Here is a 12,182-nt window from a genome sequence, read left to right on the forward strand (position 1 = left end):
ACCAGGTCTAAACCAGGACTAAACCAGGCCTAAACCAGGTCTAAACCAGGTCTAAACTAGGTCTAAACTAGGTCTAAACCAGGTCTAAAACAAGTCTAAACCAGGTCTAAACCAGTTCTAAACCAGGTCTAAACCAAGTCTAAACCAGGACTAAACCAGGCCTAAACCAGGACTAAACCAGGTCTAAACCAGGTCTAAACCAGGTCTAAACCAGGTCTAAACTAGGTCCAAACCAGGTCTAAACCAAGTCTAAACCAAGTCTAAACCAAGTCTAAACCAAGTCTAAAACAAGTCTAAACCAGGTCTAAACCAAGTCTAAACCAGGTCTAAACCAGGTCTAAACCAGGACTAAACCAGGTCTAAACCAGGTCTAAACCAGGTCTAAACCAAGTCTAAACCAAGTCTAAAACAAGTCTAAACCAGGTCTAAACCAGGTCTAAACCAGGTCTAAACCAGGACTAAACCAGGCCTAAACCAGGTCTAGACCACGTCTAAACCAGGTCTAAACCAGGCCTAAACCAGGTCTAAACCAGGTCTAAACTAGGTCTAAACTAGGTCTAAACCAGGTCTAAAACAAGTCTAAACCAGGTCTAAACATGTTCTAAACCAGGTCTAAACCAAGTCTAAACCAGGTCTAAACCAGGTCTAAACCAGGTCTAAACCAAGTCTAAACCAGGTCCAAACCAAGTCTAAACCAAGTCTAAACCAGGTCTAAACCAGGACTAGACCAGGACTAGACCAGGCCTAAACCAGGTCTAAACCAGGTCTAAACCAGGTCTTAACCAAGTCTAAACCAGGTCTAAACCAGGACTAAACCAGGTCTAAACCAGGACTAAACCAAGTCTAAAACAAGTCTAAACCAGGTCTAAACCAGGTCTAAACCAGGACTAAACCAGGTCTAAACCAGGACTAAACCAGGACTAAACCAGGTCTAAACCAGGACTAAACTTACCTTCACTGTCGGGGTTTTGGAGGTTTGCGTCTCCTCAGGATTCACAATCGTGTAGCTTTGATTTTTGAAACAGAAAATTAAGTCATGTTTTCACAGGTCCAAAAGAAGCGAAGGTCAGAGGGTCAGAGGAGCAGAGGGTCAGAGGAGCAGAGGAGCAGAGCAGAGGGTCAGAGGAGCAGAGGGTCAGAGGAGCAGAGGGTCAGAGGAGCAGAGGAGCAGAGCAGAGGGTCAGAGGGTCAGAGGGTCAGAGGAGCAGAGGGTCAGAGGAGCAGAGGGTCAGAGGAGCAGAGGAGCAGAGCAGAGGGTCAGAGGAGCAGAGGGTCAGAGGAGCAGAGGGTCAGAGGAGCAGAGGGTCAGAGGAGCAGAGGAGCAGAGCAGAGGGTCAGAGGGTCAGAGGGTCAGAGGAGCAGAGGGTCAGAGGAGCAGAGGGTCAGAGGAGCAGAGGAGCAGAGCAGAGGGTCAGAGGGTCAGAGGGTCAGAGGGTCAGAGGAGCAGAGGGTCAGAGGAGCAGAGGGTCAGAGGAGCAGAGGAGCAGAGCAGAGGGTCAGAGGGTCAGAGGGTCAGAGGAGCAGAGGGTCAGAGGAGCAGAGGGTCAGAGGGTCAGAGGAGCAGAGGGTCAGAGGAGCAGAGGGTCAGAGGAGCAGAGGAGCAGAGCAGAGGGTCAGAGGGTCAGAGGGTCAGAGGAGCAGAGGGTCAGAGGAGCAGAGGGTCAGAGGAGCAGAGGAGCAGAGCAGAGGGTCAGAGGGTCAGAGGGTCAGAGGAGCAGAGGGTCAGAGGAGCAGAGGGTCAGAGGAGCAGAGGGTCAGAGGAGCAGAGGGTCAGAGGAGCAGAGGAGCAGAGCAGAGGGTCAGAGGGTCAGAGGAGCAGAGGGTCAGAGGAGCAGAGGGTCAGAGGAGCAGAGGGTCAGAGGAGCAGAGGAGCAGAGCAGAGGGTCAGAGGGTCAGAGGGTCAGAGGGTCAGAGGATGTGGTTCTTACATGTTTCGTCCCAGGTTGAGGACTCTGTCTCCGCAGATGTCAAAACTTCCCTCTCTGATTGGACTGGTGAAGTCGCCCCCTGTAGGAAACTCACAGCGCTGCACCTCCCGACCTCTGCAGTCGAAGGTCCTGCACCAACACAAACGAGTCTGAGGGCCCCTCCTGTGTCTGAGGGCCCCTCCTGAGTCTGAGGGCCCCTCCTGTGTCTGAGGGCCCTTCCTGAGTCTGAGGGCCCTTCCTGTGTCTGAGGGCCCCTCCTGTGTCTGAGGGCCCCTCCTGTGTCTGAGGGCCCCTCCTGTGTCTGAGGGCCCCTCCTGTGTCTGAGGGCCCCTCCTGAGTCTGAGGGCCCCTCCTGTGTCTGAGGGCCCTTCCTGAGTCTGAGGGCCCCTCCTGACCTGATGAGTCCTGGCACCTCCACTCCGTGAGGCACTGGTCCTCTCGTGTCCAAAACAAAACGGCCGTTCGGGTTTTGGATCCGACTTTTCAGGAGCAACGAGACCTGAAAAAGAGAAGAAGAAGTTCACCTGGTGTGTCTGTACCATGTGTCTGTACCATGTGACTGTACCATGTGTCTGTGCCATGTGTCTGTTCACCTGGTGTGACTGTACCATGTGTCTGTGCCATGTGTCTGTTCACCTGGTGTGTCTGTACCATGTGTCTGTGCCATGTGTCTGTACCATGTGTCTGTGCCATGTGTCTGTACCATGTGTCTGTACCATGTGTCTGTACCATGTGTCTGTACCATGTGACTGTACCATGTGACTGTACATGTGTCTGTACCATGTGTCTGTTCACCTGGTGTGTCTGTACCATGTGACTGTACCATGTGTCTGTGCCATGTGTCTGTTCACCTGGTGTGTCTGTACCATGTGACTGTACCATGTGTCTGTGCCATGTGTCTGTTCACCTGGTGTGTCTGTACCATGTGTCTGTGCCATGTGTCTGTACCATGTGTCTGTACCATGTGACTGTACCATGTGTCTGTGCCATGTGTCTGTTCACCTGGTGTGTCTGTACCATGTGTCTGTACCATGTGTCTGTGCCATGTGTCTGTACCATGTGTCTGTACCATGTGTCTGTACTCCTGGTGTGTCTGTACCATGTGTCTGTACCATGTGTCTGTACCATGTGTCTGTGCCATGTGACTGTACCATGTGTCTGTACCATGTGTCTGTACCATGTGTCTGTGCCATGTGTCTGTACCATGTGTCTGTACCATGTGACTGTACCATGTGTCTGTACCATGTGTCTGTTCTCCTGGTGTGTCTGTACCATGTGTCTGTACCATGTGTCTGTTCCCTGGTGTGTCTGTACCATGAGTCTGTTCTCCTGGTGTGTCTGAACCATGTGTCTGTACCATGTGTCTGTTCTCCTGGTGTGTCTGTACCATGTGTCTGTACCATGTGTCTGTTCCCTGGTGTGTCTGTACCATGAGTCTGTTCTCCTGGTGTGTCTGTACCATGTGTCTGTACCATGTGTCTGTTCCCTGGTGTGTCTGTACCATGAGTCTGTTCTCCTGGTGTGTCTGAACCATGTGTCTGTACCATGTGTCTGTTCTCCTGGTGTGTCTGTACCATGTGTCTGTACCATGTGTCTGTACCATGTGTCTGTTCCCTGGTGTGTCTGTACCATGTGTCTGTTCTCCTGGTGTGTCTGTACCATGTGTCTGTACCATGTGTCTGTTCCCTGGTGTGTCTGTACCATGAGTCTGTTCTCCTGGTGTGTCTGAACCATGTGTCTGTACCATGTGTCTGTTCTCCTGGTGTGTCTGTACCATGTGTCTGTACCATGTGTCTGTACCATGTGTCTGTTCCCTGGTGTGTCTGTACCATGTGTCTGTACCATGTGTCTGTTCCCTGGTGTGTCTGTACCATGAGTCTGTTCTCCTGGTGTGTCTGTACCATGTGTCTGTACCATGTGTCTGTTCCCTGGTGTGTCTGTACCATGAGTCTGTTCTCCTGGTGTGTCTGAACCATGTGTCTGTACCATGTGTCTGTTCCCTGGTGTGTCTGAACCATGTGTCTGTACCATGTGTCTGTTCTCCTGGTGTGTCTGTACCATGTGTCACAGACTCACTCGGATGTGATAATCCTCAAAGAAGTTGAGCAGAGTTTGTCGGAGCAGCTGAAGTTCTCCCGACGACAGCAACGAGTAAGTCTGAAGATCAAAAAACAAACCAGCTTTAATCCAGGTTTACTTCTGTTTTAGTTCTGGTTTACTTCTGTTTTAGTTCTGGTTTACTTCTGTTTTAGTTCTGGTTTACTTCTGGTTTACTTCTGGTTTAGTTCTGGTTTAGTTCTGGTTTACTCCTGGTTTAGTTCTGGTTTAGTTCTTGTTTAGTTCTGGTTTACTTCTGGTTTGTTTCTGGTTTGGTTCTGTTTAGTTCTGATTTAGTTCTGGTTTACTCCTGGTTTGTTTCTGGTTTAGTTCTGGTTTAGTTCTAGTTTACTCCTGGTTTAGTTCTGGTTTGGTTCTGGTTTAGTTCTGGTTTACTTCTGGTTTGGTTCTGTTTTACTTCTGGTTTAGTTCTGGTTTAGTTCTGGTTTAGTTCTGGTTTGTTTCTGGTTTACCTCTGGTTTAGTTCTGGTTTAGTTCTGTTTTACTTCTGTTTTACTTCTGGTTTAGTTCTGGTTTAGTTCTGGTTTGTTTCTGGTTTACCTCTAGTTTACTTCTGGTTTAGTTCTGCTTTAGTTCTGGTTTAGTTCTGGTTTGGTTCTGGTTTAGTTCTGGTTTGTTTATGGTTTAGTTTTGGTTTAGTTCTGGTTTGGTTCTGGTTTAGTTCTGCTTTAGTTCTGGTTTAGTTCCGGCTTAGTTCTGGTTTAGCTCTGGTTTAGCTCTGGTTTAGCTCTGGTTTAGCTCTGGCTTAGTCCTGGTTTAGCTCTGTTTAGTTCTGGTTTAGCTCTGGTTTAGCTCTGGTTTAGTCCTGGTTTAGCTCTGGTTTAGTTCTGGTTTAGCTCTGGTTTAGTTCTGGTTTAGCTCTGGTTTAGCTCTGGTTTAGCTCTGGTTTAGTCCTGGTTTAGCTCTGTTAAGTTCTGGTTTAGCTCTGGTTTAGCTCTGGTTTAGTCCTGGTTTAGTTCTGGTTTAGTTCTGGTTTAGCTCTGGTTTAGTTCTGGTTTAGCTCTGGTTTGGTTCTGGTTTAGCTCTGGTTTAACTCTGGTTTACTTTTGGTTTAGTTCTGGTTTAGCTCCGGTTTAGTTCTGGTTTAGTCCTGGTTTAGCTCTGGTTTAGTTCTGGTTTAGTCCTGGTTTAGTCCTGGTTTAGCTCTGGTTTAGTCCTGGTTTGGTCCTGGTTTAGTCCTGGTTTAGTCCTGGTTTAGACCTGGTTTAGCTCTGGTTTAGCTCTGGTTTAGTTCTGATTTAGTCCTGGTTTAGTCCTGGTTTAGTCCTGGTTTAGTTCTGGTTTAGTCCTGGTTTAGTTCTGGTTTAGCTCTGGTTTAGTTCTGGTTTAGTCCTGGTTTAGTCCTGGTTTGGACCTGGTTTAGTCCTGGTTTAGCTCTGGTTTAGTCCTGGTTTAGTCCTGGTTTAGTCCTGGTTTAGTCCTGGTTTAGCTCTGGTTTAGTCCTGGTTTAGTCCCGGTTTAGCTCTGGTTTAGTCCTGGTTTAGTCCTGGTTTAGTCCTGGTTTAGCTCTGGTTTAGTCCTGGTTTAGTCCCGGTTTAGCTCTGGTTTGGTCCTGGTTTAGTCCTGGTTTAGTCCTGGTTTAGTCCTGGTTTAGACCTGGTTTAGTCCTGGTTTAGCTCTGGTTTAGTCCTGGTTTAGCTCTGGTTTAGTCCTGGTTTAGCTCTGGTTTAGTCCTGGTTTAGTCCCGGTTTAGCTCTGGTTTGGTCCTGGTTTAGTCCTGGTTTGGTCCTGGTTTAGTCCTGTTTTGGTCCTGGTTTAGTCCTGGTTTAGTCCTGGTTTAGTCCTGGTTTAGTTCTGGTTTAGCTCTGGTTTAGTTCTGATTTAGTCCTGGTTTAGTCCTGGTTTAGTCTTGGTTTAGACCTGGTTTAGTCCTGGTTTGGTCCTGGTTTAGTCCTGGTTTAGCTCTGGTTTAGTTCTGGTTTAGCTCTGGTTTGGTTCTGGTTTAGCTCTGGTTTAGCTCTGGTTTAGTCCTGGTTTAGTTCTGGTTTAGCTCCGGTTTAGTTCTGGTTTAGTCCTGGTTTAGCTCTGGTTTAGTTCTGGTTTAGTCCTGGTTTAGTCCTGGTTTAGCTCTGGTTTAGTCCTGGTTTGGTCCTGGTTTAGTCCTGGTTTAGTCCTGGTTTAGTCCTGGTTTAGACCTGGTTTAGCTCTGGTTTAGCTCTGGTTTAGTTCTGATTTAGTCCTGGTTTAGTCCTGGTTTAGTCCTGGTTTAGTTCTGGTTTAGTCCTGGTTTAGTTCTGGTTTAGCTCTGGTTTAGTTCTGGTTTAGTCCTGGTTTAGTCCTGGTTTGGACCTGGTTTAGTCCTGGTTTAGCTCTGGTTTAGTCCTGGTTTAGTCCTGGTTTAGTCCTGGTTTAGTCCTGGTTTAGCTCTGGTTTAGTCCTGGTTTAGTCCCGGTTTAGCTCTGGTTTAGTCCTGGTTTAGTCCTGGTTTAGTCCTGGTTTAGCTCTGGTTTAGTCCTGGTTTAGTCCCGGTTTAGCTCTGGTTTGGTCCTGGTTTAGTCCTGGTTTAGTCCTGGTTTAGTCCTGGTTTAGACCTGGTTTAGTCCTGGTTTAGCTCTGGTTTAGTCCTGGTTTAGCTCTGGTTTAGTCCTGGTTTAGCTCTGGTTTAGTCCTGGTTTAGTCCCGGTTTAGCTCTGGTTTAGTCCTGGTTTAGTCCTGGTTTAGCTCTGGTTTAGTCCTGGTTTAGTCCTGGTTTAGCTCTGGTTTAGTCCTGGTTTGGTCCTGGTTTAGTCCTGGTTTAGACCTGGTTTGGTCCTGGTTTAGTCCTGGTTTAGCTCTGGTTTAGTCCTTGTTTAGTCCTGGTTTAGTCCTGGTTTAGTCCTGGTTTAGCTCTGGTTTGGTCCTGGTTTAGTCCTGGTTTGGTCCTGGTTTAGTCCTGTTTTGGTCCTGGTTTAGTCCTGGTTTAGTCCTGGTTTAGTCCTGGTTTAGTTCTGGTTTAGCTCTGGTTTAGTTCTGATTTAGTCCTGGTTTAGTCCTGGTTTAGTCCTGGTTTAGACCTGGTTTAGTCCTGGTTTGGTCCTGGTTTAGTCCTGGTTTAGCTCTGGTTTAGTCCTGGTTTAGTCCTCAGTACCTCGATGACCCGGCGCTGGGCCTCGTGGACCTGGTTGAGGACACCTGGACTGTCCTGGACCATGTGTCTTATGGAGTCCAGATGGTTGTATGAGACCAGTAGGACGTCTCTGGGACGAGGACAGAGAAGCACCTGGTGCTTGAAGGCCATGACCATCAACTCATACAACTGAGACACGGAGACAAACAGAGGACAAAACTGAGACATGGAGACAAACAGAGGATGAAACTGAGACACACGGAGACAAACAGAGGACAAAACTGAGACACGGAGACAAACAGAGGACAAAACTGAGACACGGAGACAAACAGAGGACAAAACTGAGACACGGAGACAAACAGAGGATGAAACTGAGACACGGAGACAAACAGAGGATGAAACTGAGACACAGAGACAAACAGAGGATGAAACTGAGACACAGAGACAAACAGAGGATGAAACTGAGACACAGAGACAAACAGAGGATGAAACTGAGACACAGAGACAAACAGAGGATGAAACTGAGACACGGAGACAAACAGAGGATGAAACTGAGACACAGAGACAAACAGAGGATGAAACTGAGACACAGAGACAAACAGAGGATGAAACTGAGACACAGAGACAAACAGAGGATGAAACTGAGACACAGAGACAAACAGAGGATGAAACTGAGACACAGAGACAAACAGAGGACAAAACTGAGACACGGAGACAAACAGAGGACGAAACTGAGACAGGGAGACAAACAGAGGACAAAACTGAGACACGGAGACAAACAGGACAAAACTGAGACACGGAGACAAACAGAGGACGAAACTGAGACACGGAGACAAACAGAGGACAAAACTGAGACACGGAGACAAACAGAGGACGAAACTGAGACACGGAGACAAACAGAGGACAAAACTGAGACACGGAGACAAACAGAGGACGAAACTGAGACACACGGAGACAAACAGAGGACAAAACTGAGACACGGAGACAAGCAAATGACGAAACTGAGACGCGGTGACAAACAGAGGACGAAACTGAGACGCGGTGACAAACAGAGGACAAAACTGAGACACAGAGACATACACAGGACGAAACTGAGACGCGGTGACAAACAGAGGACAAAACTGAGACACAGAGACAAACAGAGGACAAAAACTGAGACGCGGAGACCAAAAGAGGACGAAACTGAGACACAGAGACCAAAAGAGGACAAAACTGAGACACGGAGACCAAAAGAGGACAAAACTGAGACACGGAGACAAAAAGAGGACGTAACTGAGACACAGAGACCAAAAGAGGACGAAACTGAGACACAGAGACAAACAGAGGACAAAAACTGAGACGCGGAGACCAAAAGAGGACGAAACTGAGACACAGAGACCAAAAGAGGACAAAACTGAGACACTGAGACCAAAAGAGGACAAAACTGAGACACTGAGACCAAAAGAGGACAAAACTGAGATACGGAGACAAAAAGAGGATGTATCTGAGACACAGAGACTAAAAGAGGATGGAACTGAGACCCCGTCCTCACTCTGTCCTCTCCTGGTCCTCACCTGGTCCTCATCCCGTCCTCACCCGATCCTCACCCAGTCCTCTCCCCGTCCTCACCCCGTCCTCACCCCGTCCTCACCCCATCTTCTCCCTGTCCTCACCCGGTCCTCACCCGGTCCTCACCCGGTCCTCACCCCGTCCTCACCCCGTCCTCTCCCCGTCCTCACCCCGTCCTCTCCCCGTCCTCACCCGGTCCTCACCCCGTTCTCTTCCCGTCCTCACCCCGTCTTCTCCCCGTCCTCTCCCCATCTTCTCCCTGTCCTCACCCCGTCCTAACCCCGTCCTCTCCCAGTCTTCTCCCCGTCCTCACCCCGTCCTCACCCGGTCCATGGAGGCGGGGTTGAGCCTCATGATGGAGGCGTGTGCCAGTCGGGACAGGACGGTCTTCATGGTCCTGTGAGAGTAAAGCTGCTGCGGCTTGAACAACTCGTCCAGAAAGACTTTACTGAAGAGAGTCGCCACCACGTCGTTCAGAACTGAGACAGAGAGCAAGCTTTAGCCCTGGTTTAGACCTGGTTTATTCCTGGTTTAGACCTGGTTTAGTCCTGGTTTAGTCCTGGTTTAGACCTGGTTTGGACCAGGTTTAGTCCTGGTTTGGACCTGGTTTAGACCTGGTTTAGTCCTGGTTTAGTCCTGGTTTAGACCTGGTTTGGACCTGGTTTAGTCCTGGTTTAGTCCTGGTTTAGTCCTGGTTTGGACCTGGTTTAGACCTGGTTTAGACCTGGTTTAGACCTGGTTTCGTCCTGGTTTCGTCCTGGTTTTGTCCTGGTTTTGTCCTGGTTTAGACCTGGTTTAGACCTGGTTTAGTCCTGGTTTGGACCTGGTTTAGACCTGGTTTAGTCCTGGTTTAGTCCTGGTTTAGACCTGGTTTAGACCTGGTTTAGACCTGGTTTCGTCCTGGTTTTGTCCTGGTTTAGTCCTGGTTTAGACCTGGTTTAGACCTGGTTTAGACCTGGTTTCGTCCTGGTTTTGTCCTGGTTTTGTCCTGGTTTAGTCCTGGTTTAGACCTGGTTTAGACCTGGTTTAGACCTGGTTTCGTCCTGGTTTTGTCCTGGTTTTGTCCTGGTTTTGTCCTGGTTTAGTCCTGGTTTAGACCTGGTTTAGACCTGGTTTAGACCTGGTTTAGTCCTGGTTTAGTCCTGGTTTAGACCTGGTTTGGACCTGGTTTAGTCCTGGTTTAGTCCTGGTTTAGTCCTGGTTTGGACCTGGTTTAGACCTGGTTTAGACCTGGTTTAGACCTGGTTTCGTCCTGGTTTCGTCCTGGTTTTGTCCTGGTTTTGTCCTGGTTTAGACCTGGTTTAGACCTGGTTTAGTCCTGGTTTGGACCTGGTTTAGACCTGGTTTAGTCCTGGTTTAGTCCTGGTTTAGACCTGGTTTAGACCTGGTTTAGACCTGGTTTCGTCCTGGTTTTGTCCTGGTTTAGTCCTGGTTTAGACCTGGTTTAGACCTGGTTTAGACCTGGTTTCGTCCTGGTTTTGTCCTGGTTTTGTCCTGGTTTAGTCCTGGTTTAGACCTGGTTTAGACCTGGTTTAGACCTGGTTTCGTCCTGGTTTTGTCCTGGTTTTGTCCTGGTTTTGTCCTGGTTTAGTCCTGGTTTAGACCTGGTTTAGACCTGGTTTCGTCCTGGTTTTGTCCTGGTTTTGTCCTGGTTTTGTCCTGGTTTAGTCCTGGTTTAGACCTGGTTTAGACCTGGTTTAGACCTGGTTTCGTCCTGGTTTTGTCCTGGTTTTGTCCTGGTTTTGTCCTGGTTTAGACCTGGTTTCAGTGTTTTATTTAATTAGGTTTTATAACAGGAGCAGTTCTCCCACTGACCTCAGATGGCGCTAAAGTCCTTTCTGACCGTCACTAAACCTCAGTCGTGACCTTTTGCTCTCTCTCTCTGACCTTTTGCTCTCTCTCTCTGACCTTTTGCTCTCTCTCTCTGACCTTTTGCTCTCTCTCTCTGACCTTTTGCTCTCTCTCTCTGACCTTCTTGCACACCTTTCACATCTTTGTTACCTCTCGTGCGGTCAGCGTCCGTCCAGCGTCCTGCGGCAGAAACACAAGTCACGTCACGGCGTAAACGCTGGAGGAAGCGGCGGTTTGGCCCGGTGGGCGTTACCTTTGCCGGCCCCTCCCTCACACGAGTCATCGCTCTTCAAACGCTGCTCCAGGATGTACAGCATCTCCCCGCCCAGGTTCATGAAGACCAGCGGCAGCGACCGTGTCGACATGTCACAGGAGTCCACCACCCGAGGGGGTCTGAGGGGAGAATCACAGTGTAACTGACAAAACCATCACAATGTAACTGACAAAACCATCACAATGTAACTGACAAAACTATCACAATGTAACTGACAAAACCATCACATGTAACTGACAAAACCATCACAATGTAACTGACAAAACCATCACAATGTAACTGACAAAACCATCACAATGTAACTGACAAAACCATCACAATGTAACTGACAAAACCATCACAATGTAACTGACAACCATCACAAAGTAACTGACAACCATCACAATGTAACTGACAAAACCATCACAAAGTAACTGACAACCATCACAATGTAACTGACAAAACCATCACAATGTAACTGACAAAACCATCACAATGTAACTGACAAAACCATCACAATGTAACTGACAAAACTATCACAATGTAACTGACAAAACCATCACATGTAACTGACAAAACCATCACAATGTAACTGACAAAACCATCACAATGTAACTGACAAAACCATCACAATGTAACTGACAAAACCATCACAATGTAACTGACAAAACCATCACAATGTAACTGACAACCATCACAAAGTAACTGACAACCATCACAATGTAACTGACAAAACCATCACAAAGTAACTGACAACCATCACAATGTAACTGACAAAACCATCACAATGTAACTGACAAAACCATCACAATGTAACTGACAAAACCATCACAATGTAACTGACAAAACCATCACATGTAACTGACAAAACCATCACAATGTAACTGACAAAACAATCACATGTAACTGACAAAACCATCACAATGTAACTGACAAAACCATCACAATGTAACTGACAAAACCATCACAATGTAACTGACAAAACCATCACAATGTAACTGACAACTATCACAAAGTAACTGACAAAACCATCACAATGTAACTGACAAAACCATCACAATGTAACTGACAAAACCATCACAATGTAACTGACAAAACCATCACAATGTAACTGACAAAACCATCACAATGTAACTGACAAAACCATCACAATGTAACTGACAACTATCACAATGTAACTGACAAAACCATCACAATGTAACTGACAAAACCATCACAATGTAACTGACAACTATCACAAAGTAACTGACAAAACCATCACAATGTAACTGACAAAACCATCACATGTAACTGACAAAACCATCACAATGTAACTGACAAAACCATCACAATGTAACTGACAAAACCATCACAATGTAACTGACAACCATCACAAAGTAACTGACAACCATCACAATGTAACTGACAAAACCATCACAATGTAACTGACAACTATCAC

The 12,182-nt window shown here is 47.4% G+C and overlaps 1 protein-coding gene across 1 annotated transcript; it reads right to left on the reverse strand.

Annotated features, from left to right (window-relative positions):
* Positions 1 to 1,924: 1,924 nt before the first annotated feature.
* Positions 1,925 to 10,856, reverse strand: oscp1a (organic solute carrier partner 1a). The gene is made up of 7 exons (XM_072448307.1): positions 10,745 to 10,856; positions 10,642 to 10,671; positions 8,965 to 9,119; positions 7,114 to 7,281; positions 4,005 to 4,085; positions 2,324 to 2,427; positions 1,925 to 2,057 (listed from the first exon to the last, which is right to left on the reverse strand). Exons 1-7 carry the CDS (start codon positions 10,854 to 10,856, stop codon positions 1,925 to 1,927), a joined length of 783 nt encoding a protein of 260 aa, XP_072304408.1.
* Between the last annotated feature and the right edge of the window lie 1,326 nt (positions 10,857 to 12,182).

The sequence above is a fragment of the Eucyclogobius newberryi genome, unplaced genomic scaffold, assembly GCF_026437365.1.
Source record: "Eucyclogobius newberryi isolate DKJ021-1_F unplaced genomic scaffold, fEucNew1.0.hap1 SCAF_16, whole genome shotgun sequence".
Lineage (NCBI taxonomy): Eukaryota > Metazoa > Chordata > Actinopteri > Gobiiformes > Gobiidae > Eucyclogobius > Eucyclogobius newberryi.